The sequence below is a fragment of the Papio anubis genome, chromosome 7 (assembly GCF_008728515.1).
Source record: "Papio anubis isolate 15944 chromosome 7, Panubis1.0, whole genome shotgun sequence".
Classification (NCBI taxonomy): Eukaryota; Metazoa; Chordata; class Mammalia; order Primates; family Cercopithecidae; genus Papio; species Papio anubis.
Genome location: NC_044982.1, coordinates 49,293,987 through 49,317,105, shown reverse-complemented (window position 1 = coordinate 49,317,105; position 23,119 = coordinate 49,293,987). Strand labels below are relative to the sequence as shown.

The 23,119-nt window shown below is 35.0% G+C and overlaps 1 protein-coding gene across 1 annotated transcript in view; it reads right to left on the bottom strand.

Moving 5' to 3' along the window:
- Nucleotides 1-1,294: 1,294 nt before the first annotated feature.
- EXOC5 (exocyst complex component 5) overlaps nucleotides 1,295-23,119 on the bottom strand; it is a 64,035-nt gene continuing 42,210 nt past the window's right edge. The window contains exons 13-18 of the mRNA XM_003901854.3: nucleotides 18,810-18,918; nucleotides 15,839-15,959; nucleotides 14,528-14,614; nucleotides 6,080-6,188; nucleotides 5,692-5,907; nucleotides 1,295-4,927 (exon numbers count right to left, since the gene is read on the bottom strand). Of these exons, the coding sequence (XP_003901903.1) occupies nucleotides 4,739-4,927; nucleotides 5,692-5,907; nucleotides 6,080-6,188; nucleotides 14,528-14,614; nucleotides 15,839-15,959; nucleotides 18,810-18,918 (831 nt within the window). The 3' untranslated portion in view covers nucleotides 1,295-4,738. The remainder of the gene's footprint in view (nucleotides 4,928-5,691; nucleotides 5,908-6,079; nucleotides 6,189-14,527; nucleotides 14,615-15,838; nucleotides 15,960-18,809; nucleotides 18,919-23,119) is intronic.

Genomic DNA, 23,119 nt, shown 5'->3' with positions numbered 1-23,119 from the left:
TTGACCATGTTCTAATCCATTCCACCTGCTCAAATATTAGTGCAAATAATTATATATTTGTAATGCATCACTGCTGTCTAGCAAAATCTACGCCTTCTGAATAAATGACTTTCCTCTGAGGTTGACTGCTATTTGAAGTATGATGTGATATATTCCTATTTAAACTGGCTTTGTATGGTGAGGCAGACTGCGACCTTCTAAACCACTTAGAAAATGGGCGAGCGTGTTTAATTACTCATCTTTCCCCCCAAAAGTAGATATTTAATCACAAAACAAAGGTTAATGGTACCTATTAAATAATAATGATAAAATACATTGCGTCTAGTTCAAAAATAGGAATTTTGTTAGGCCCAGGGGCAGCCTAACTGCTCTAATTTGGCAATTAAAATCTCTATTCTCTAAATGTCAGGTTTCTGTCTCCTATACATTTGAACAGTTGTTTCTTCCCTAAATTTGTAAAGAGAAATGATTGATCAGTGGTAGAAATAAAAGGTAAGAGTTATAACAGCTTTTAAAACCCTTAACATGCAATTCTGATTACATGAAAATGACTATCTACTGTTAATATACTAAATATTTTGCCTTACATTTTCACTCCAGCATTAGTCATTTAAAAACTACCAACGTATTAAATAGTTAACACAATTGGCAAGCCTATGACATTTAATAGTTTTTGAACATAAAAACACTGATTTCTTCTTATCTTCCAAGGTAGAGTTGTCATTTACTTCTATGTCACAAAATATAGTACCAAATATTTGGTCTCTTTCTATTGTGAAAATTATCAAGCTAGAAAAGTATATAAAATAATACCAATAAAGATTTGTGATAGACATATTTCTATTAGGTACAAACTTAACATTAAAGTTTCATGACCACTTATAAAATTTAAAAAAATCAAATTTAGAAAGTATGACCACACATTGAACATATTAAGAAAAACACAACAGTAAATTAGATATTGACCCTGTAATGCCAACTCTGTAATAAAAATGCTACAATAAGACTCATATTGGAAGAAACGATTAAGCAAAACTAATGAACCTACCAAACTAAAGGATCTATTTAATGTTATGTAAGGAGAATAGCATATAGAACCTAAAAGTGAGTGAGAAAAGATTTAGGTTTCAATCTGCGCATTTTACTAGCTGTAGACCTTGACTGGTCTACTTACCTTTCTATGCATTAGGTTTTTCATCTGTCAAATGGAAATAATAGTACCCAAATCCTAGGGTTGCTCTAGAATCAAATAATGTATGCAAAGGACTTATTAGCACAGTGTGTGAGACTTAAATCAATACATGTAACTATAATTATCTTTATTATGCAGTAAAATTTTTTAAATTGCTAACTTTTAACTTTATATAGAATTATTCAGTCTGACAATATGAACTGATCTTTTCTTCTAAAGTACATAATAATGTATTACAGGATAGGTCAGAGAGAAATAGTACAGAAACTGAATACAGTTAAACTAATTGAATGAAAGCACAAAATGCTTTGTATGTAAAATTCAGTAATATATGGGTAATATGCAGAATATTTTTGCATTAAAAAAAGTTAATCTCCCAGATGTTGGCTTTGTTAGTCATCAATAAATTATGTGCCGACTGAACTGCTGTCTCTCAAACACAGTTCAAGCATGCCTTAGCCACTACCTTGAGAACTTGACCACTTTAAGGGGTTTTGTGGCATTTCAAAAATCAACATCTCTTTATCCAGATCCTTGTAAATATTTACCATCATAGGTAAGAAAAACGCATTTTAGGGAAGCAGTCAATTCTCCACTTGGAATCAATCTACTGATTGATAATTAAATTATTTCCCTGTGAACCAGAAGGTTAGTACTTAGAAAGCAAAATACTCAGAAGTGAATGAGGGGGAAAAAAAGAATGATCTACAACGTAATATAAATTAACCTAATTTAAATTAGATTTTAATTTAACTTACTTTGACAGTTCTTTTTAAAATAAGGAAGATTCTAAGGACTTGCAACTATGGCAATCCTCAAAATGGGACTAAATATTGTCTTGGAATGGTCAGGTGGTCATCTGTCTGAAGATCCATCCAGCTACTATTTAATAATTCTTCATAAGGACACTTCATCTACTCTGGTTGACTGTCATTTTCAACACCATAATTTATATAAGGTAGGCTTCCTTTACTAAACTCATATTCTGCATTTCAGATATTTCTCAATTTTAGAAAAACAATATGCAGTGTGTTAGAGCGTATTTTCAACTTCATTCAATGCATTATGTAAATACTGCATATTAGCTCATGTGGTATTGTGTAATACTGCAAAGATTGCATTTATGTAAATGTTGGTTAAAGCTACCAATTATACAAAGCTCCATTCTCTACCTAAAATTTTACCATGTGCAAATGAAAAACATTTTACTTATTGATCATCTCTTCTGAGCCATACACTTTGGACAAAATTTTGTGATGGCTATAAATATGAAAACACTTAAAAAATCAGAATACAAAGAATGCATATTGCTTCACATGACACATTTTTTTTTTCCCCTTAGAGAAAGACCATCTGTTTAGAATAAATTTCTAATCTTATTTATATAGTCAGTATTTTTTGCTAAAAAAGAAAGTGAGAAGACCTATGCTGTGAAAAAATTTTAAAATCTTAAATTTTTAAATAAAAAATCATTTATAAAATTCAGGATGGATGGCTCTAAAATATAAAAAGAGTGAAATAAAAAAAAAACAACTGCAGGGAATTTGTTTATTGAGCATTAATGTTAACACTTCTAAATTAAGTATTCACTTATGAATTTTGCCACTGTCCTATGAACGGACATAATAGAAAATATTGCACAGAACTCAAGCATGAAAATAATTAACAAAAGAACTAAGCAACAAGTATATGCTTTACATTTTAAAAATTAATCCAAACAAAATAATTTGAAGCACTTCTCTGATTTGGAAGTCTTAAAATGTTATCTCATGTTTTATTTGAGATTTTTTTTCGTTTTTTCTTTTTTACAAATTGACACTGTACAAAGAGCTTAAATGGCCAGTAAAACTACTGCCTTAAAATTGTTGGCTTTAAGTAACAGAGGTAAAATTTGAATTCACATCAGAGCTTTCTAAAATGGCAATAGTACAAGCATATGACTTTCTCTAGTATCCAAAACCTGTTCTGGCTTTTCCTTGGCTAGAAAACAAGACAGCCTTCTAAAGCTGTCATATATGTCCTAAAATTCTTTGAAAAAAGTTGGTATACTTCATTCCCTTGCTTACCTTGGTAACACTGAACTAAACAGAAAATGAAGAAAATTCAGTCAATAGTAACTTAAACAGTACTAAGTTAGCTCTGGACTTAGAAGGTTTGGTAAAGTTGATGACATTCAGATTAAGGTTCTCAGAAGAAAAGCAGTTTTCCAAAAACAGGCTTACAAGCCTGTATTAAAGAAAAAATGCCAAGAGTGAGTAACACTTAAGTTTATCTGTTCCTAGAAGACTTATGAACAACACGATGGGAGCTGAAACATTACATATAATTTAGAATGCATTCTCCCAGAGCAAGTTTACAAGGTTTATAGAATAGCAATGGCCTTTCTAAATTTTCACTTGATGTTCAAAATTTTATAAGTGATTTAATACGTCATCAAATTAAGTCAATTCCATTAACTATATCCAAGTAGGAATAACTTCAGAAATGCTTTGAAAAAGGACAATGACAGACCTATAGACATGAAAAGCAACCAGTCTTTGCAAAGCTCATCTCCAAATCTATCAATTCCTCTTAAAATAAAAGACTAACCACATATTCAGCCATTCCATCTTATTCAAGTTTAGCATTACGACAGAAAATCTTAAAGGGCTGCATTGTTGCTAAACACTGTCAATATTTCTTATATGCACTATTTAGACTATACCTCACTTTTTTTACTTCCCTTATAATATTAAAATAATGAATAAATATGGTCCTTTAGTTAAGGTCCTCCACCATAAGTGAAATATAAAATAAGGTAGTTTTATCAATTTCTTACTAGAATTGGCTTAAAATCTATTTACCAAATAAGAAATAGTAAACTTTTAAGTTTTACCCAGAAAGCAGAAGTATTCTGATCCACTCCTAATGTCTACATAAAATATTTCATCATTTTAGTTCAGTTTATGACATTTTTTGGACTAGTACTAATGTTGTCCCTCAGAAAAAAATCCAATCAACCAACTACAGAAAGTAAACTTAATTGTTAACCTTTTGAAAGAGGCAAAAAAATTATTTATGAAAACCTAAAATAACCTGATTAACAATTGATGCTGAAAAGGTCATTAAAAACTGAGGAATAATAAATGTAGTTTTCCCGTATTTTGCCCATTATTAATGGAAAACAGAATGGCAAAATTTCTAAATGGAATATGTTAAAGGTACCAGAACCGAAAACACTGGTAACATTTCCTTTGCCTTCTGACAGCAACATTTTCTAGGATGAAAACAGTGACATGTAGTTTTAAAGAATCTGAAATTTCTACATTCAAGAATGGAATTAAAATTCAACATAAGGGGAAAAAAGCAAAATATAGTTAGTGGTATCCAAACTTTAAATAAAACCTCAAAGGTAAGTATGGCTGCTGTTTTGTTCCAGTCACTGTTTCACAAAATGTTGGCTGTGTCATAAGGTATCTCCTGTGCTTTCTATCAACCGAGGCCTGCTGAAGTACAAGAAATTCCTCTGTAAAGGAATTGACATTGAATTCCTTTGTAAATTCAATCTCAGCTGAAGTGTCGAGCAAGGCGGGCAGATCTATAATCAGCACGAAGTTGTACGAAGGAGTGAAGTATATTCTTGTCCAGATTAGCAAGTTGTTCTCCTGAGCAGACTTGCTTTAAATTATCTGGGGCAACTACCAGAAGATTGCAAAGAGCATGCAGAGTATCAAAAAGATGTAATACCATTGGAATCTGAATTGAGAGAAGAAAGAAAGTAACATTGAAACAAAACAGTTTCCAGTTTTACAATTAGCTTCTAACTTCTTACATACTGTCAGGTGGGACTTACTGTAAGTGTGCGTGGAGTTCAACACATTAGAATTTTTTAAAGATCACAAAGCATTAAAACTTAAAGATTTCATAGTTAAATAAACTTACTATAATATTTCAAAAAGATTCATATGTCAATTCTCTTCAATATAACAATCATATATACTTCAGTGGACTAAAACTAGTTATTAATATATAGCATTTTTCATAATTTAAATGTTACAGAAAAATTCAGAGGGACATAAATGAAGACAACGTTATTTTCCTAATGTGTGACATATACAGCATTAGTCATGGATGTCAATAAGTCAAAGACTGTGGAACTGAAAATACACCGTGAAGCAAAAATGTGTTTAATATTAAATATGTGGGCCACGTGTGGTGGCTCATTCCTGTAAACCCAGCACTTTGGGAGGCTGAGGCAGCGGATCACTTGAGCCCAGGAGAGACCAGCCTGGGCAACACTGTGAAACCCTGTCTCTGGAAAATAAAATAAAATTTAAAATTTAAAATTAAAAGAAAATGACTGGAACAACACTGTTTCAGGTAGAATGTGTTAATCTATCTCATACAATATCAACAAAAGTTATAAACCTTTCACTAATTATAAGTAAATAGTGATTTTTAATGATCTGACTTATGTTCCTGGGCCTATTTGCAAGATTGATGTTTTTGTGTATACATACCTTGAAGTCTTTGGCACACTTCCTATATTCAGCTACATCACAAATTGCCAACATGCCACCCATACAACTGTAGGAATATTGTTGAAGATGCTCATAGATAAGTCGATGAAAACGTACTCCAAGTTCCATCAAAACTGTATCCACATTCTTCCCATCCATGGAATTTTTAATCTTCTCCACTTGTTTTCTTACGTAAGCACAGACTTTTACACAAGCCTATAAAAGTTTTTCTACACTCATTACACAGAAATGTATACCAGCTTAGCTAAAGAGGAAATACATAGTTTCTCATTAATCTGTAAGTATAAAAGAAAAAAATCTAGGGCACAGTAGGATATGCCAATGAAAATGTTAGCAAAGTATTAACAAATTGAATCATTTTACTCACATTAGTATATTGAATCAAAACATTGTTTTCATCTTCTGGCTTAAAATCTGTTTTCTTTTGTTCTGCAGCCAAAATATGCTTCATCTGTCCAATCATACAATTTAATGTCCTAGAGAATTGAGAACACAACATTCTTTAACTCATCTAACTTATTTTATGTTTATATTTAATTATATTATTTATGCTAAATTAAATCAGTTATTTAATATCCTATCACCATAAAACTCTTTCACTATTGGTAAACTTTAGATATTAGAAAAAGTCAGCTCTAGGTCTTAATATGAAAGAGCTCTTGGTTTTATTATCTTTCTGCTCAAAACAGAGGGCAAAAATTCTTTGTGCAATACTTCAAGATTCAAAGATCTCAGAAGCCTGTCACTAGTTTAATTTCTTAACAACTAAGGATCTTCAAAGGCAAAAACCACATACAAGTTAACTATCCCTTTCTCAAAATTCTTGGGACCAGAAGTGTTTTGGATTTTGAAATTTTTCAGATTTTGGAATATTTGTATATACATAATAAGATACCTTGGGGATGGGACCCATTCTAAACACAAAATTCATCTATGTTTCATATACATCTTATACATGTAGACTGAGAGTAATTTTATAAAATATTTTAATAGTTTTATATATGAAACATTTATGTTCACTGAGCCATCAGAAAGCAAAGATGTCACTATCTCAGACACCCATGTGGACAATCCATGGCTGTCTGGCATCACCATCATTCCTAACTCTGAATTTATATATGCTACCAGTCAGCAATCATTTTCTTTTTTTTTTTTTTTTTTTTTTTTTGAGACGGAGTCTCGCTCCGTCGCCCGGGCTGGAGTGCAGTGGCCATCACTGCAAGCTCCGCCTCCCGGGTTTACGCCATTCTCCTGCCTCAGCCTCCTGTGTAGCTAGGACTACAGGCGCCCGCCACCTCGCCCGACTAGTTTTTTGTATTTTTTTAGTAGAGACGGGGTTTCACCGTGTTAGCCAGGATGGTCTTGATCTCCTGACCTCGTGATCCGCCCGTCTCGGCCTCCCAAAGTGCTGGGATTACAGGCTTGAGCCACCGCGCCCGGCCTAGCAATCATTTTCTTATACTTATTCACACATAAGTACTTAACAGTAAAAAAGAAGACATGCCATTCATACAGAGAAAAAATAACGTTTAAGGTAACCAAACAGCACAGTAACATCACCACAATACCTGTATTGCCTATTAAACAACAACAAACAAGGTAGCAGGTTTTCAGTCTCCACCTACGATGCTGTGCTTTCATGAAAAGGTTACTCTATCCTACATTTTATTTTTTTTAGGTGACAGGAAACATCAGAAGCAGTTGAGAGACCAGAAAGCAGGACCTCTTTGGATGAGGAGATATTCTGCTGGATGGCTTCTTAAAAGTTTCCTCTGGAGTTATCTGCCTCATTAATAATGGTTTTTGTCTTAGAAGTCTCTATTTGATTTTGTAAACTGATATGACTTCTTGTTCTGTTATGAATGTACACTGCTGTACTTTTTTTATAAGTCCATTGCACATTTTCACCATATAATCTACAGGCATTTTTTCTGCAGTGTTAGCAACATTACTTTGTCACTATTATCACAATCACCTTGATTTAGAACCATTTTGGCTATTTCACTACCAGTCCATGAATGAGCAACTGGAGTCCCACTGATGTTAAAAATTATTTGATATTCACTTCATCCAACTTACTGATAGACTCTAAATGTATTAATTTTTGTATACGTAAGAAGTCAGACATCACTTTTTTCTCACTTGAAATATGGAAATCTTCAAAGTCACTACCTTGTTCATCCTCTTCACTGAACATAGCTGAAGGCCAGAGGTTGTGCCAGGCATGCATCACTGTCTTTAGTCACTGTGTTCCAAGCACTGGCAACAGCATATACAGCATCTTTCATGCTCAACTCATTTTGAAAACCTTCCATACTCCTACCTCTGTTCACCGTTGCTAGTATGCTGTTCAAGAAAGTGTTCTGAGAGGCCAAGGTGGGAGGATAGCTTGAAGGCGGGAGTTCGACAAGACTGGCCAACATGGTGAAACCCTGTCTCTACTAAAAATACAAAAATTAGCCAGGCGTGGTGGTGGGTGCCTGTAGTACCAGCTACTCAGGAGGCTGAGGCAGAAGAATTGCTTGACCCGGGAAGATGAAGTTGCAGTGACCTGAGATGGCGTCGCTGCACTCCAGCCTGGGCAAGACTCTGTCTCCAAAAAAAAAAAAAAAAAAAGCAAGTGTTCTGAGACAGGGTCTCACTCCATCACCCAGGATAAATGCAGTGTGATGATTGCTCACTGCAGCCTGGACATACCAGGCTCAAGTGATCCACCCAACTCAGCCTCCTGAGTAGCTGGAACTATAGGCACATGCCAGAACACCTGTCTAATTCTTAAATTTTGGGCGGGTAGAGACAGGGTCTTACTATATTGCCTTAGGCTGGTCTCAAACTCCTGGGCTCAAGTGATCCTCCTGCCTCAGCCTTCCAAAGTGTTGGAATTATAGGCTTGAGCCACCATGCCCACCCAAGAAAGTGTTTCTATATTTACTCTTCATTGATCTAAAGATACTTTGGTCAGAAGACTGAATAAAGTCACATTTGGGAAAAAGTATGACACGAACAGTTGTCAAAGAATAACAAAATCTTGTAGTTGTTATCCAGTCCAGCTTTTCTGCAGTATGTGCAAGCCACTAGTAAAAAACGTTTGTAAAACCAATCAGAAAAGACACCCTTGGTTATCCATGCCTTTCTGTTAGCGTAACAGTGGACCCAACAAGAAATTCATTCCTTGGAAACAATGAAGATGCAAGCTTCAGCCTATTACAGCAAGCTTACACTTCTACATGCCTGCTGCATTAGCACACCACAGCACAGTTACTCCGCCCTTGGCATCCTCAATTTCTGTAAAAGCCATCTTATCACCTGTATTGTCAGTGCCTTCCTGGGGCAGTAATGCCAAAATAGTAGTGTTTCATCAATATTATAGACTTATTCTCACACCAGATTTTCATCAGCAATAACCTTGGCAAATTCATTAAGGAATTTCTCTGCTGCTTCATGACCAGCAGATGCTTTATCACAACAAACCTTTGAAAACATAATGCCGTGTCTGTTCTTAACTTTTGGCAAACAGCCTATTGAATAGCCATGATTCCCTTCAATTTTCAATTCATTGTGATAGATCTTTGTTTGTTTCATCATCACCATACCATTAAGTGGCAATGTATTCATTGCAATGCGGACAGATCCACTCTTTCAATACATAATCAAGATCTTCACTTTTAGCTTTATGTAGTGTTTTTATATTTTTCATTAACTTCCGTTCATCACTTTCAGCACAGACTTTCTCCTTCTGTTTCTTCAGGTAATATATGGTGGTCATTCCAATACCATACTCTTCTGTAATACATTTCACACTTACACCACCATCCTTTTTGTCCAACAGCTTTGATAAACATAAGTGCTGCTAGGTATGGTGACTCACACCTGTAATCCCAGCACTTTGTGAGGCTGAAGTGGGAGGATCACTTCAGCCCAGGAGTTCAAAAATAGCCTGGACAACATAATGAGACTCTATCTCTACATTTAAAAAAAAAAAAAAAAAAATGGCTGAGTATGGTGGTGTGCATCTGTGATCTGAGCTACTCAAGAGGCTGAGGTGGGAGGACTGTGTGAACCCAGGAGTTCAAAGTTGCAGCGAGCTATGATTACACCGCTGCACACCAGCCTGGGTGACAGAGTAAGACCATGGTCTCTAAACAAATTATTTTTATTTTTATTTATTTATTTATTCATTTTTTGAGACGGAGTTCTGCTCTTGTTGCCCAGTCTGGAGTGCAGTGGCGTGATCTTGGCTCACTGCAACCTCTGACTGCTGGGTTCAAGCAATTCTCCTGCCTCAGCCTCTCGAGTAGCTGGGATTACAGGTGCCTGCCACCATGCCTGACCAATTTTTGTATTTTTAGTAGAGATAGGGTTTCACCATGTTGGCCAGGCTGGTCTCGAACTCCTGACCTCAGGTGATCCACCCACCTTAGCCTCCCAAAGTGCTAGGATTACAGGAGTGAGCCATTGCACCTGGCCACAAAAAATTTTTTTTAAAAGATAAACAGGCTGAGTGCAGTAGTTCACGCCTGTAATCCCAGCACTTTGGGAGGCTGAGGCAGGTGGGTCACTTAAGGCCAGGAGTTCGAGACCAGTCTGGCCAACATAGCAAAACCCTGTCTCCACTAAAAATACAAAAAATTAGCTGGGCACGGTGGCGTGCACCTGTAGTCCCAGCTACTCGGGAGGCTGAGGCAGGAGAATTGCTTGAACCCAGGAGTCAGGGGTTGAACAGAGCCAAGATCACGCCACTGCACTCCAGCCTGGGCGACAGAGAGGGACTCCACCTCAAAAAATAAAAACAAAAGGATAAACTTCCTCTTTTTCTTATCACTGTTAACCACAGGGGTCTCTGCAGGCCTTTTTGAGATTTCACATCTTTATACCACAGAGCGCAGAATAAGGAGAAAAAAAAAGCGCACACACACAGTGAGTAATACACACAGGTCTTGGCTGCATGTGGGGCATTGTGAGCAACCTACCACTGGCATGTCCAGCCTACACACATGCCATTTTATTATTCTTTGTAGGCATGCTTATTGTAGGGGCGGGGGTGGAATTCGGACATGCACAGAAAATATTTATCACAGCTGAAGAGGGTTGGGTCTTTTTTCCCTTGGGGGTACTCAAATAAACCATGTGCTGTGCATCTGTATTTTGACTGTGCCCTGTCACATGAGATCAGGTGTAAAATTTTCCACTTGTAGGGTAATGTCAGCACTCAAAAAGTTTCAAGTTTCAAATTTTGAAGCATTTTTATTTTGAATTTTTGGATTAGGGATGCTGAATGTGTACAGAATGCTTCCAGTGGAGATAGGGAACTTACGAAGAATTGACAAGGTTGGGAAAAACAGGTAGGAGCAACGCTGAGTCGCACTATGTAAGGACAATCAGAAGAATGGATAAGAGGTACTAAAGACTCAACTGAGAAATGAAAGCATGGATTTGCCGTGGTACTAATAACGTACATGTTATGTGATATTCTCCAACAGCGAGGAGCCAACCAGTTATGGGAATAAAAGAGACTGCACCTATCAGAGGTTAGGGTCTGTAAGACAGTTGTGTTTGAAGGAAATGTACTTTAGGGTATTTCAAGAAAGTAATTCAAAAGATGGACCAAGTGATATAAGCACAATAACTAAAGAAATAAAGCTAGGAAAAGGATAATAGATTGGCAGAAGATGAAGAGATTAAGAGACAGAGTTCCTGCTGAAGTCAGAAAAATCCCAGGACCAGATGGCCTTACTAGTGAATTCTATCCAACATTAAAAGAAGAATTGGCTGGGCGCGGTGGCTCACACCTGTAAGCCCAGCACTTTGGGAGGCTGAGGCGGGTGGATTGCCTGAGGTCAGGAGTTCAAGACCAGTCTGGCCAACACGGTAAAACCCCGTCTCTATTAAAAATACAAAAAATTAGCTGGGTATGGTGGTGTGCGCCTGTAATTCCAGCTGTTCAGGAGGGTGAGGCAAGGGGAATTGCTTGAACCAGGGAGGTGGAGGTTGCAGTGAGCCAGGATTGCACCACTGGTCTCCAGCCTGGAAAGATGGAGACATCGTCTCAAAAAAAAAAGAAGAAGAAGAAGAAGAATTAACACCAATCGTTCTCAAACTTTTTCAAACAATGGAAGAACTTGTAACACTTTCAAACTCATTTTACAAAGACAGCATTACAGTGATACCAAAGCCAGAGGGACAATACAGGTAAGAAAATCAAGTACAAATATCCAACAAAAATAAATATTAAAAAAAAAAAAAAAAAAAAAACTAGCAAACTAAATTCAATAGCATACTAAAAGGATCATACCCCATAATCAAACAGATTTTATCCCTGAGATTCAAGGATGGTTCAACATATGCAGATCTATAAATGTGACAGACCACATTAACAGAATGAAGGATAAAAATCTTATGATTGTCTGACAATGTGAAAAAAAACCACTTCTGGTAAAATTCAACACTCTTTCATGACAAAGACTTGCAAACAAATTAGGTATAGAAGGAATATACCTAAAGATAATAAAGATCATATATGACAAGCCCACAACTAATATCAAACTCCATAGTGAAAAGCTCAAAGCTTTTCCTCTAACTAACATCAGGAACAAGAAGGATGTCCACTCTCACCACTTCTTTTCAACACAGTAGTGGGTATCCTAGCCAGAGCACTTAGGCAAGAAAAAGAAATAAAAGACATCTAAATTGGAAAGAAAGAAGTAAAACTGACTCTTTGCAGATGATATGATCTTAGAGAAAACTCTAAATTTTAGACTCCATCAAAAAATAGAATAAAAGAATTCAGTAAAGTTGCAAGATAATCATCACACAAAAATCAGTTGTTTTTAAACATTATCAGCAAACTATCCAAAAAAGAAAGAAAAAAAAATCCCATTTACAATAGCATGAAAAAGAATAAAATATTTAGGAATTAACCAAGGAAGTAAAAGACTTATACACTGAAAAAACTTCAGAACATTGCCAAAAGAAACAAGTAAATGGAAACATATCTCGTGTTTAGGGCTTGAAATAATATTATTAACACGTCCATACTACCCCAAGCAATTTAGAGTCAATGCATTCCCAATCAAAATTCCAATGGCATTTTTCACAGAAATAGAAAAAAAAAACAAAACACTAAAATTCTTATGGAACCAGAAAAAATCCTGAATAGCCAAAACAATTTTGAGAAAGAACAAAACTGGAAGCATTGTACTTCTTGGTTAGAAAATATATTATACAGCTACAGTAATTAATGCAGTATGATACCGTCATAAAAACAGATACACAGCCCAATGGAACAGGATACAGAGCCCAGAAATAAATCCATCCATTTATGGTCAACTGCTCTTTAACAAGGGTGCCAAGAACACACAATAGGGAAAGGATAGTTTCCTCAATAAATGGTGCTGGAAAACTGGATATCTACACACAGGAAAATGAAATGATACCTTTATCTTACACTACACCAAAAAAAAATCAACTCAAAATGAATTACATTTAATATAAGACCCACAACTATAAAACTAGTAGAATAAAACATAAGAAAAAAGTTTCTTGACATTGGTGTTGGCAATGACCTTTTGGATATGGCCTCAAAAGCAGAGGCAACAGAAACAAAGACAAATGAGATTGCATCAAACTAAAGAGTTTCTGCACAGCAAAGGAAACAATAAACAGCCTATGAAATGGAAGGAAATATTTGTAAACCGTACATCTCAGAGGGGTTTAACACTCCAAATATAGGAACTCAAACAACTCAATAGCAAAAAAAAAAATGATCCAATGATTAAAGGAATAAAAATTTTTGAAAGAAGACATAAAGATGGCTAACAGGTATATGAAAAGGTGCTCAACATCACTAGTCATCAGGAAAATGCAATCAATTATCACTTTACACCCGTTAGCATGGCTCTTTTCAAAAAGGCAACAGATAACAAGCATTATCAAGAGTGTAGATAAAAGAGAACATTTGTACACTGTTGATGGGGATGTAAATTGGTACAGCCATTATGGAAAAGTACGGAAATTCCTCAAAAACTTAAAAACAGAGCTACTATATGATCCAACAACCCCACTTCTGATTATCCAGGCATACCTTGTTTTATTCTGCTTCATTTGATTGTGTTTCATAGATACTGTGGTTTGTTTTGTTTGTTTTTTTACAAGTTGCAGGCTTGTGGCAACGCAAGTCTATCAGTGCCATTTTTCCAACAGCATGGGCTCACTTTGTGTTTCTGTGTCACATTTTGGTAATTCTTACAATATTTAAAACATTTTCATTACTGCTAAATCTGTTATGGTGATCTGTGATCAGTGATCTTTGATGTTACTATTTTAATTGTTTTGGGTCACAAACCATACTCATATAAGACAGTGAACCTAACTGACAAATATAGTGTGTGTTCTGATTACTCCAGTTAATGGCTATTTCCCTGTCTCTCTGCCTCTCCTTGGGCCTCCCTATTCCTTGAAACACAGTAACATTGAAATTAGGACAATTAATAATCCTACAATGGCCTCTAAGTGTTCAACTGAAAAACGTCACATACTTCTCACTTTAAATCAAAAGCTAGAAATGATTAAGCTTAGTGAGGAAGGTATGTTAAATGCCAAGATAGGCCAAAGTAAAAAACTTCAGGATCCAATAAAAACAACATTCTAATAAGGATGAAGGCAATATGTAAAAATATATATATTTTTTAATCAAATGTTGTAGCAATATGGTGGAATTAAGATAAATATTTTTCTTCTCTACAAAGTATTTGCATGCTGCTATAATATGGTGTTTTTATAATTTTTAAAAATGCAAGAGACAAAACCAACAACTTGCCTGTCAATGCCAGTATCCAATTTCATCTCCATTTGTTCAATTATTTCTTTTTTCTTCTGAAGGCATTCAGATAACTTAGGAGAAGAGCTATTGTATATTTAAAATGGAAAAAGAGTCATATTAATAATCTGAGATTTTCTAAAAGTTTTTCTTACATCGATGTGTATTACATTGTATCCATTTATAAATACATCCATATACACGCATTAATATTGTTAACAAATCCAAGAAGCATATAAGAAGCAAAGTAATTATTTAGCATTCACTATGCCCAATTCATTATAATAGACTAAGGAAGAGGACCACTTAAATTTGTTATTTTGATCTCTGAGGAGACATCTCTCAAGAATATAAATGTGACTTTAAAATTGTGGAATTATTTGGTTTTCTTTATAAACAAATATCTAGTGTAACACCAACAAAAGCTATAGACTAGCATTACCAGAGTTTTAAGAATACAGTAAATCATACTATAAAATTTGGAGGGAAACAGCCAATCCACTTGTATTTTTAAAAACCTGACAATCATATTTGCCTTCTGAATGCTATCAGAATGTCAAAACATTCAAAATATTAAGAAATAGGCAACCCTAATAATTGTGTGAATTCTCTGCTATGTGGTATAACAGATCTTGAAAAGTAAATTTCCTTTCAAAGTATGACTCAGGGATTACAAGTGACTGTTATCTTTGAGACTGTTTCTGGACTATTCTTGGCATGTCAGTGTTTATAACAAAAAGTCAAAAAATTTTATATGAATATTTTTCCTCTTACATAATAGTGCTAAAGAGAATTTTGTAAAGCATGTTCACATATACACCATCTTATTTGATTCTCAAATGTTTTATAAGTTCACATAAACTGATATGAAGATATAAACCAAACTTTACTTAATGCCTCATTAAAATCTGTCCTATTAATCTTATAAAATTTTTTGTATGTCTTTATAACAAGTGGGTACATGGACTTTGTCTATGAGATCTTTTAAAAGATGTCAAATTTGCTGAGTTTCACTAAGCTGCAGGTCCTCTTTCACATGAGATTTCAGTTTTAGGTTTGTGACAGATTAAATCTTTTGAAATACACCAAAATTAATAATATAGTGGAAAGAGAAAACAGAAATGCAAGAAGAAGCAATATTTAATGTTTTATTTCCTAGGAATTTTTATATTTTTATTTCATTCCACTTGTCCAGTCTGACATTTTTGTGAACATGTACTTTTTAAATTTAATGAAAATACACGTAGAATATTATGTAGAATGCTGTAACAGTCACTGAAATATCAATGAAAATCAGATAATTTGACTAACCTTATTAGTGGCATAAGGTGATCATTAAACTGTTTGTCAAAAAGATGAAAAATAGTATTGGCCTGTTGCACAACATCCAAAAAATAAAGATTTGCATTCCTAGAATCTGAAGAGGGAATTCCTAAAACCAGAAAGCATACATATGTTAGAATCATCCTTGAAGAAATTCATCTTGGCAACAGAAAAAAAGAATGTGGTTTTTTAATCTACAACATAAATGAAACCACTGTTTTAATACATCAGTAATGACTTCTGTGGACAGAAGAGGAAAATCAAGCTAAGCTTATACTAGTAAAACTCATCCAAAGTTATTTTTACGCCCAATGTTCACCATCTATCTACTTTGCCTTCATGATTCACGTGAGCCATGAATACATCTCCACATATTTCTTATAACCAGGCCTCTTTATCTCTGATAATAGTTCGAATAATTCTCTCATTGGTCTTCCTCATTCAAGTCTCTTTATCTTTTATCCTAGATACTGCTGCCATAGTAATATGCCTAAACTGACACATTTCACTTACTGTACTCTACACTATTTTCTCAAAAATACTCAAAATGTTCTATCTACAGATTACATACCTGATTTTATTCTGGAATTTATTCAGAATAAAATAAAAAGGGAATCAAGCCACTCCATATTCTGACCTCAAAATGTCAGCTGACCTCTGGATTTCCATTTCCTCCTTTTTGTAAAGAATAACAGATGAACTCTAAGGTCCTAGATGTTTATGTTTCTAGCTAAAAGTAAAAGACTTAAGAGACTAAAGAAAATATGCATAGCTAATGAGAAAATACAGGCTTGATACCTAGAGTTCTTTACAGGACAATTATTTTTTTGTCTTAATAATGGAAAATAAAGGTGTTCCCCTCCCCCACCCAAGTAAAAGACAAGATTACCAACTGGTAAGAAAACTGAAGGCTCCAATAACAAATAAACTTTACAAGAGAAAAAAAATCAATACATGTGTAGAAAATATGAATCATTGTTATTAATGAAAGACATAAAAATTAAGGTAATACTGACGTACTTTTTTTCTTTATAGGCATCAGAACTCAGCTACGACGTATGTTTTTAACCATGAAATTAAAATTTTTAAAGAATATTCAATAATTACAGAAAAACTGGCACACACAAACAGTCCAGCAGTGGCATAAGTTAGTAGGAAAAGAAACCTTTAGGAAGACAGTTTAAATCAAAACAAAAAATTATTGAGAGGCTGAGGAGGGAGAATCGCTTGGAGTCAAGAGTTCAAGAACAGCCTAGGCCCCCATCTCTACAAAACAGCAAGACTCCATCTCTACAAAAAAAGAAAAAATTAGCTGGGTGCAGTGGCATGCACCTATAGTTATAGCTACTCAGGAGGCTGAGGCAGGAGTATTGCTTGAGCCCAGGAGTTCAAAGTTGCCATGAGCCATGACTGTGCCACTGCATGCTAGCCTGGGTGACAGAGCGAGACTCTGTCTCAAAAATAAAAATAAGGGCATATCAAAATTATTATATATACACACTGTTTAAAATTTTTTAATCCCTTACTCAGTTTTATTTTTCTTCATTGCACTTTCTAATCATTTGTCTATCTTCTCCATAAGCATGTAAACTCCACAGGTGCAGGAGTAGGCATTTAATAAGCATGTGTTAAATGAATGAATTCTGGTGAGTGGAGGCAGGCATTAACAGATAAAAATTTCATTGTGGTAAGTGCTATAAAAAAAGTTAATGCAATGATAAGATAATGAGGATAACTGGGCTGGGAGAAGAGGGCTACTTTAGCTACGGTGATCAGCAATGGTCTCTCTGAGAAGATAACATCTTAGCTGGGATCAGATGATTGAAAAGCCAGCCACGAGAAAAGCTGAAGCAAAAGGATTTTGGGGATAGGGAAATACCAAGTGCAAAGAGACTAAGCAAGGAAAAACAATGAGGGTCAGAGTGACTGCTCAGTGAGAAGAAACGCAACGAGAGATGATGAATACATACCAGGCCAGATAAAAAGTCATGCTTCTCTAGAGTTTGCTGTTGTTTTCCCCTTAAGAGTAATAGGAAACCACTACAGAGTTTTAAATAAGGAAATAATTAAACTGGCTGTTACATGAAGTCAGTAATGTGGAGAGGCAAGAATGTACACAGGGAGACCAGTTACAAGTTGTCAGAGAAAATGGTGTTTAAATTAGGGTGGCATCAGTGAAGATGGAGAAAAGTACATGAATCTGGCTTATGCCTGGAAGTATATTAACAGGATTTGCTGATGGATTGGCTATCAGGATTGATTTCTGAAAAGGAGGAATTAAGGAACTCCTGGGTTTTGTTGGGGCTTGAGCAAGTGGTAAATGATTAGTAATGCCTTTCAAAAAACTGACATACACTAATCATGCATATTGGTAATGCCTTTTAATGACATGGGAAGAATGGGAAAGGAACAGGTTTAGAAGGAAGATAAAGAGTTTCATTTTGGATATGTTAAGTTTGAGATGACCATTAAACAGATGAAGTAGACAACTGAATTAATGAGACTGGACTCAGGTCATTATTATGCTACTAATACTAACTACTAAGACCAAAAGACCAAAAGCAAAATAAGAATTTTAATTTGAATCTATTTTTTTCCAGACTTAGTTTTTAATACTTCTCTTTCTAAATCTAGATTACTCAATTCCCCAATCAGAACTGTTTTTGCCTTCATTTTTGTTCCTTGACATTTTCTAAGTTACAGCATTGTAAGACATTGTGTCATACATTGTAGTGACTTAGGTAGCTTATTATTCTATTATGCCGTATGTAAACAATATGAGAGAACCATTCTGTATAGCTTTTAGCGCCTGGCAAATCTTTGCATTATAAAAGCTCCAACTTCATTGCACTGAACTGAATTTGACAAACAGAGATGATTATATGTAAAACATTATGCATATAGTTTAACCAAGCAGGATCAAAGGAATTTAACACAAGTGTAACACAAATATACATACCAGCAAGTCCTGTTTCCAAAGCATAATCAATATGCTCAATACATAAAAATTCCACAAGAATGGTAAAAATTCTGAAGGCATTCCTTGGTAAGTCAGAAGGATCAGAGAGCTTAAAAACAAAAACCAAACAATTATCACTCAAGTCTACCTTTTGAAAATGCCAATTTTTTAAGCAATTTTTTATAAGATGTAGTCAGTGTTTCAGGTATCAAAATAACTCACAGCTCCCCCCATACTGCGCACGCATGCACAAACACACATACACACAATTTTAACGCTCCATATTTGCCTATAACTCTCCTGACTTAGAGCAACGTTTTTCAAACTTGGACTGCAATTCATTAGTGAAATCCAAGTACACCTTCATAAAATGTATACCTCCCCCATTTAAATATGTATACACAGGGCTAACATGTAAAATGCATTTCTTACTGTGGGTCAGAGGTTTGAGAGCCACTGACTGAGCAAAGAACAGTCTAGTAAAACTTAAAACAAAAAGAATTCTTTGTTTCACTGGGGAGTGGAGATGGAGAAATTAATAATAGATGCACCATAAAATATGACTGGCTCAAATAATGGTTTTATCATTTCCTGACTAAGTGAACCTTTGAGATGTTATTTAACCCCACCATGCCTCAATTTCTTCATTTGGAAGATGGGAATCATATTAACAGTACTTACATTCTAGCCTTGAAGTGAGAATAAAATACGAAAATAAGCGTAAAGTGTTTTTAGCACAGTATTTGCACATAGTGAGCTTACAATATTCATTTTGGTGCTGCTGTTGCTGTTAAACTAGCTATTTAGTAAAATAATTATTAGTTATGCTGGGAAAATAAAATCCTTTTTTAACAGAAAATTACTCTTGACTTCTTATAATTGCTTTCCATATTATTTATACATTGATTTCTGCTTCTGTCAAACCTATTTGTAGTCTTCATTCACGTATTCTCTTGGGGTTAATACTTATTACCTGATGTATTAAATTAGAAGTTGATAGGAATTCTATAACCCCCTTTGAATTCCCACTGATTATAATTTGGTATTACTCAGCTTCCTTCCTGGTCTTATTAATAACTACCCCAATCTTTACCCCTCCTTCATCAGTCTCTCTACTCCAATATTCACCCTCCTCCTCTAATCACTGATGCTCAAAAAATGCTCTTACTTTCTTCACAAGCCATTCTTACACTCCTATTTACATCCAAACATCCATGAATAATAGACAGAAGAGGCAGATGGAAAATTGGTAAAGATATAGAAGACTTGAACAACATAATCAACTAAGCCTAACTGACATTTATACAATACTCCATCCAACAACATCAGGATATATATATCTTTTCAAGTGCATACAAAAAAGATGGACCATATTCTGGGCTAAAAGAAAACCACAAGTCTTAATAAACTTAAAATGGGTTCACATCATACAAAGTACATCCTCTGACCACAATGGAATCAAATTTAAAATCAGTAACGGAAAGATATCTAACAAATTCCTAAATATTTGGAAACTAAATAACATATTTCTAAATCACGTTTGGGCCAAAACAAATCAAAAGCAAAATTAAAAGGATTTGAACTGAATGGAAATAAAGCACAACATACAAAAATTCTGGGGATGCAGCTAAAGTAGTATTTACAGGGAAATTTGTAAAACAAAACACCTGCATTAGATTAGGACAGAAGGAAGTTCTCAAATCAATGACCTCAAGCTTCTACCTTAGAAAACTAAAAAAACAGGGGGGTTGTGGTGGGGGGTATAAAACCCAAGTAAGCAGAATAACAGAAGTAATAAAGAGTAGAAATTGATGAATATAAAACAGAAAAACAACACGGAACAATTAATGAAATCAAAAGCTGGTTCTTTGGGGGGAAATAAGTCAGTAAAATGAATAAACCTCTAGCCTGACTGATCAGAAAAAAAAAAAAAAATGACATAAATTACTAATATTAGGAAAGTGGTCACATCACTACAAATTCTACAGATATCAAAAGGATAAGAAAATATCATGAATATAATTTTATTCCAATAAATTCAACAACTTATGTGAACTACACAAATCCTTAAAACATACAAACTACCAAAGCTGACTTAAAAAGAAGTGGATAATCTGAATTGTTCTGTATCTACCAAAGAAGTTGAATTTGTAGTTTAAAATCCTCACACACAAAAAAATTCAGGCCCAAATGACTTCACTTGTGAATTTTACCAACCACTTAAAGAAAGAAAGAATACCAATTCTATGCAAACTCTTCCAGAAAATTGGGAGGGGTGGTGGAAATATTTTCCAACACATCCTACGAGGCCAACATTACCCTGATTCTAAAACCAGACAAAGACATAAAAATGAAAAAAAGCCAGGCACGGTGGCTCACACCTGTAATTCCAGCACTTTGGGAAGCTGAGGCGGGCGGATCACCTGAGGTCAGAGATTCAAGATCACCCTGGTCAACATGGCGAAACCCTGTCTCTACTAAAAATACAAAACTCAGCCGGGCATGGTGGCAGGAGCCTGTAGTCCCAGCTACTCGGGAGGCTGAGGCAGGAGAATGGCTTGAACTCAGGAGGCGGAGGTTGCAGTGAGCTGAGATCATGCCACTGCACTCCAGCCTGGGCGACAGAGTGAGACTCCGTCTCAAAAACAAAACAAAACAAAAAAGGCCAATATCCCTCATGAACACAGATGTTAAAAATTCTTTACAAAAGTTTAGCAAAACTAATCCAACAATATATAAATATGACAAAAGGTCAAAGGTCAATTGATGACCAATTGGAGTTTATCAAAGAAGGAATGCAAGGCCAACATTTGAAAATCAACCACTATAACTTACCATATTAACAGAATAAAAAAGTTTTGCACAAAATCTAACATCTAATCCTCATAGTTAAGTAGGATAAAATAATTTTCTCAATCTGAAAAAGAACATCTATGAAAAACCCAATTAGTATCATACTTAATGGTGAAAGACGAAATGATTTATTCTTAAGATCAGAAATAAAGCAAAGTGTTCACTCTCACCACTTCTATTCAGCATTGTACTAGAAGTCTGGCCAGTGCAATAAGGCAAAGGAACAAAATAAAAGACATCTATATTGGAAAAAATAAGTAAAACTGTATTTATGGGCTGATAATATGATAATCTATACAGAAAAGCCAGTGGAATCTACAGATAAAAAAAAAAGGCAAATAGAACTAATAGGTAAGTTTAGTTAGGTTGCAGGGCTGAACCCAAAAGTATCTGAGACAAGTCTCAATCAATTTAGAAAGTTTATTTTGCCAAGATTAAGGACATTCCTGTGACACAGTCTCAGGAAGTCCCGCTGACATGTGCCCACCTAAGTTGGTAAGGGCACAGCTTGGTTTTATCCATTTTAGGGAGACATGAGACATCAATCAATAGGTGTGATGTACACTGGTTCTGTCCGGAAAGGTGGGACAACTTGAAGGGGTAAGAAGGTACTTCCAGGTTACAGGTAGGTAAGAGACAAACAGTTGTATTCTAAGTGTGATCCACCCTTTCACTGAATATACAATTTGCATGTCAGAGGTGGGTAGAGGAATAATCACTTATACCTTAATCTGGCTCAGTGAATCTACATTTTTACACAAACAATAGGACAGAGGAAACAATGAGATATGCATTTGTCTTAGGTGGGCTGAGGGATGACTTGAGTTCTCTCCTTTGTCCTGCAACTGTGAAGACAAGCTATCAATTTACATTGCCAAGGTGAAATTCAAAAAAACTGTTTTAGGGGAAAGATCTTGAGGCCCACAAGGAATTTCCTTGTGGATATAAGAGTAACATAAAGAAATGAATTGCATTTCTATATACTAACAACTAAGTTAAACTAGAAATTAAATATAAGTTTTAAAAAGACCATTTACATATACTATAATGGCATCAAAATATGTCAATTCTCCCCACATAGAACTACGGAGTCAATGTAATTCCAATCAAAATCTCAGACTTTTTCAAAAACGGACAAGCTATTATAAGATATAATACAAAATGATTTATATAAAAATGTTAGAGGACTTACACTACCCGATTCAAGACTTATTATACAGTTACAGCAATTCAGACAGTATAGTACAGGCATAAAGACAGACCAATGGAACAGAAGAGTCCAGAAACAGACCCACATATAAATGGTCCATTGATTTTTTGACAAAGGTTCTAGAGTAATTCAGCCGGGAAATGATAGTTTTTTCAATAAATGAAACTGAAACAACTGGATGCCTACTTGTAAAATTATGAACTTTGATTCACAATACTGTATAACTTAACTCAAAATTGATTATACA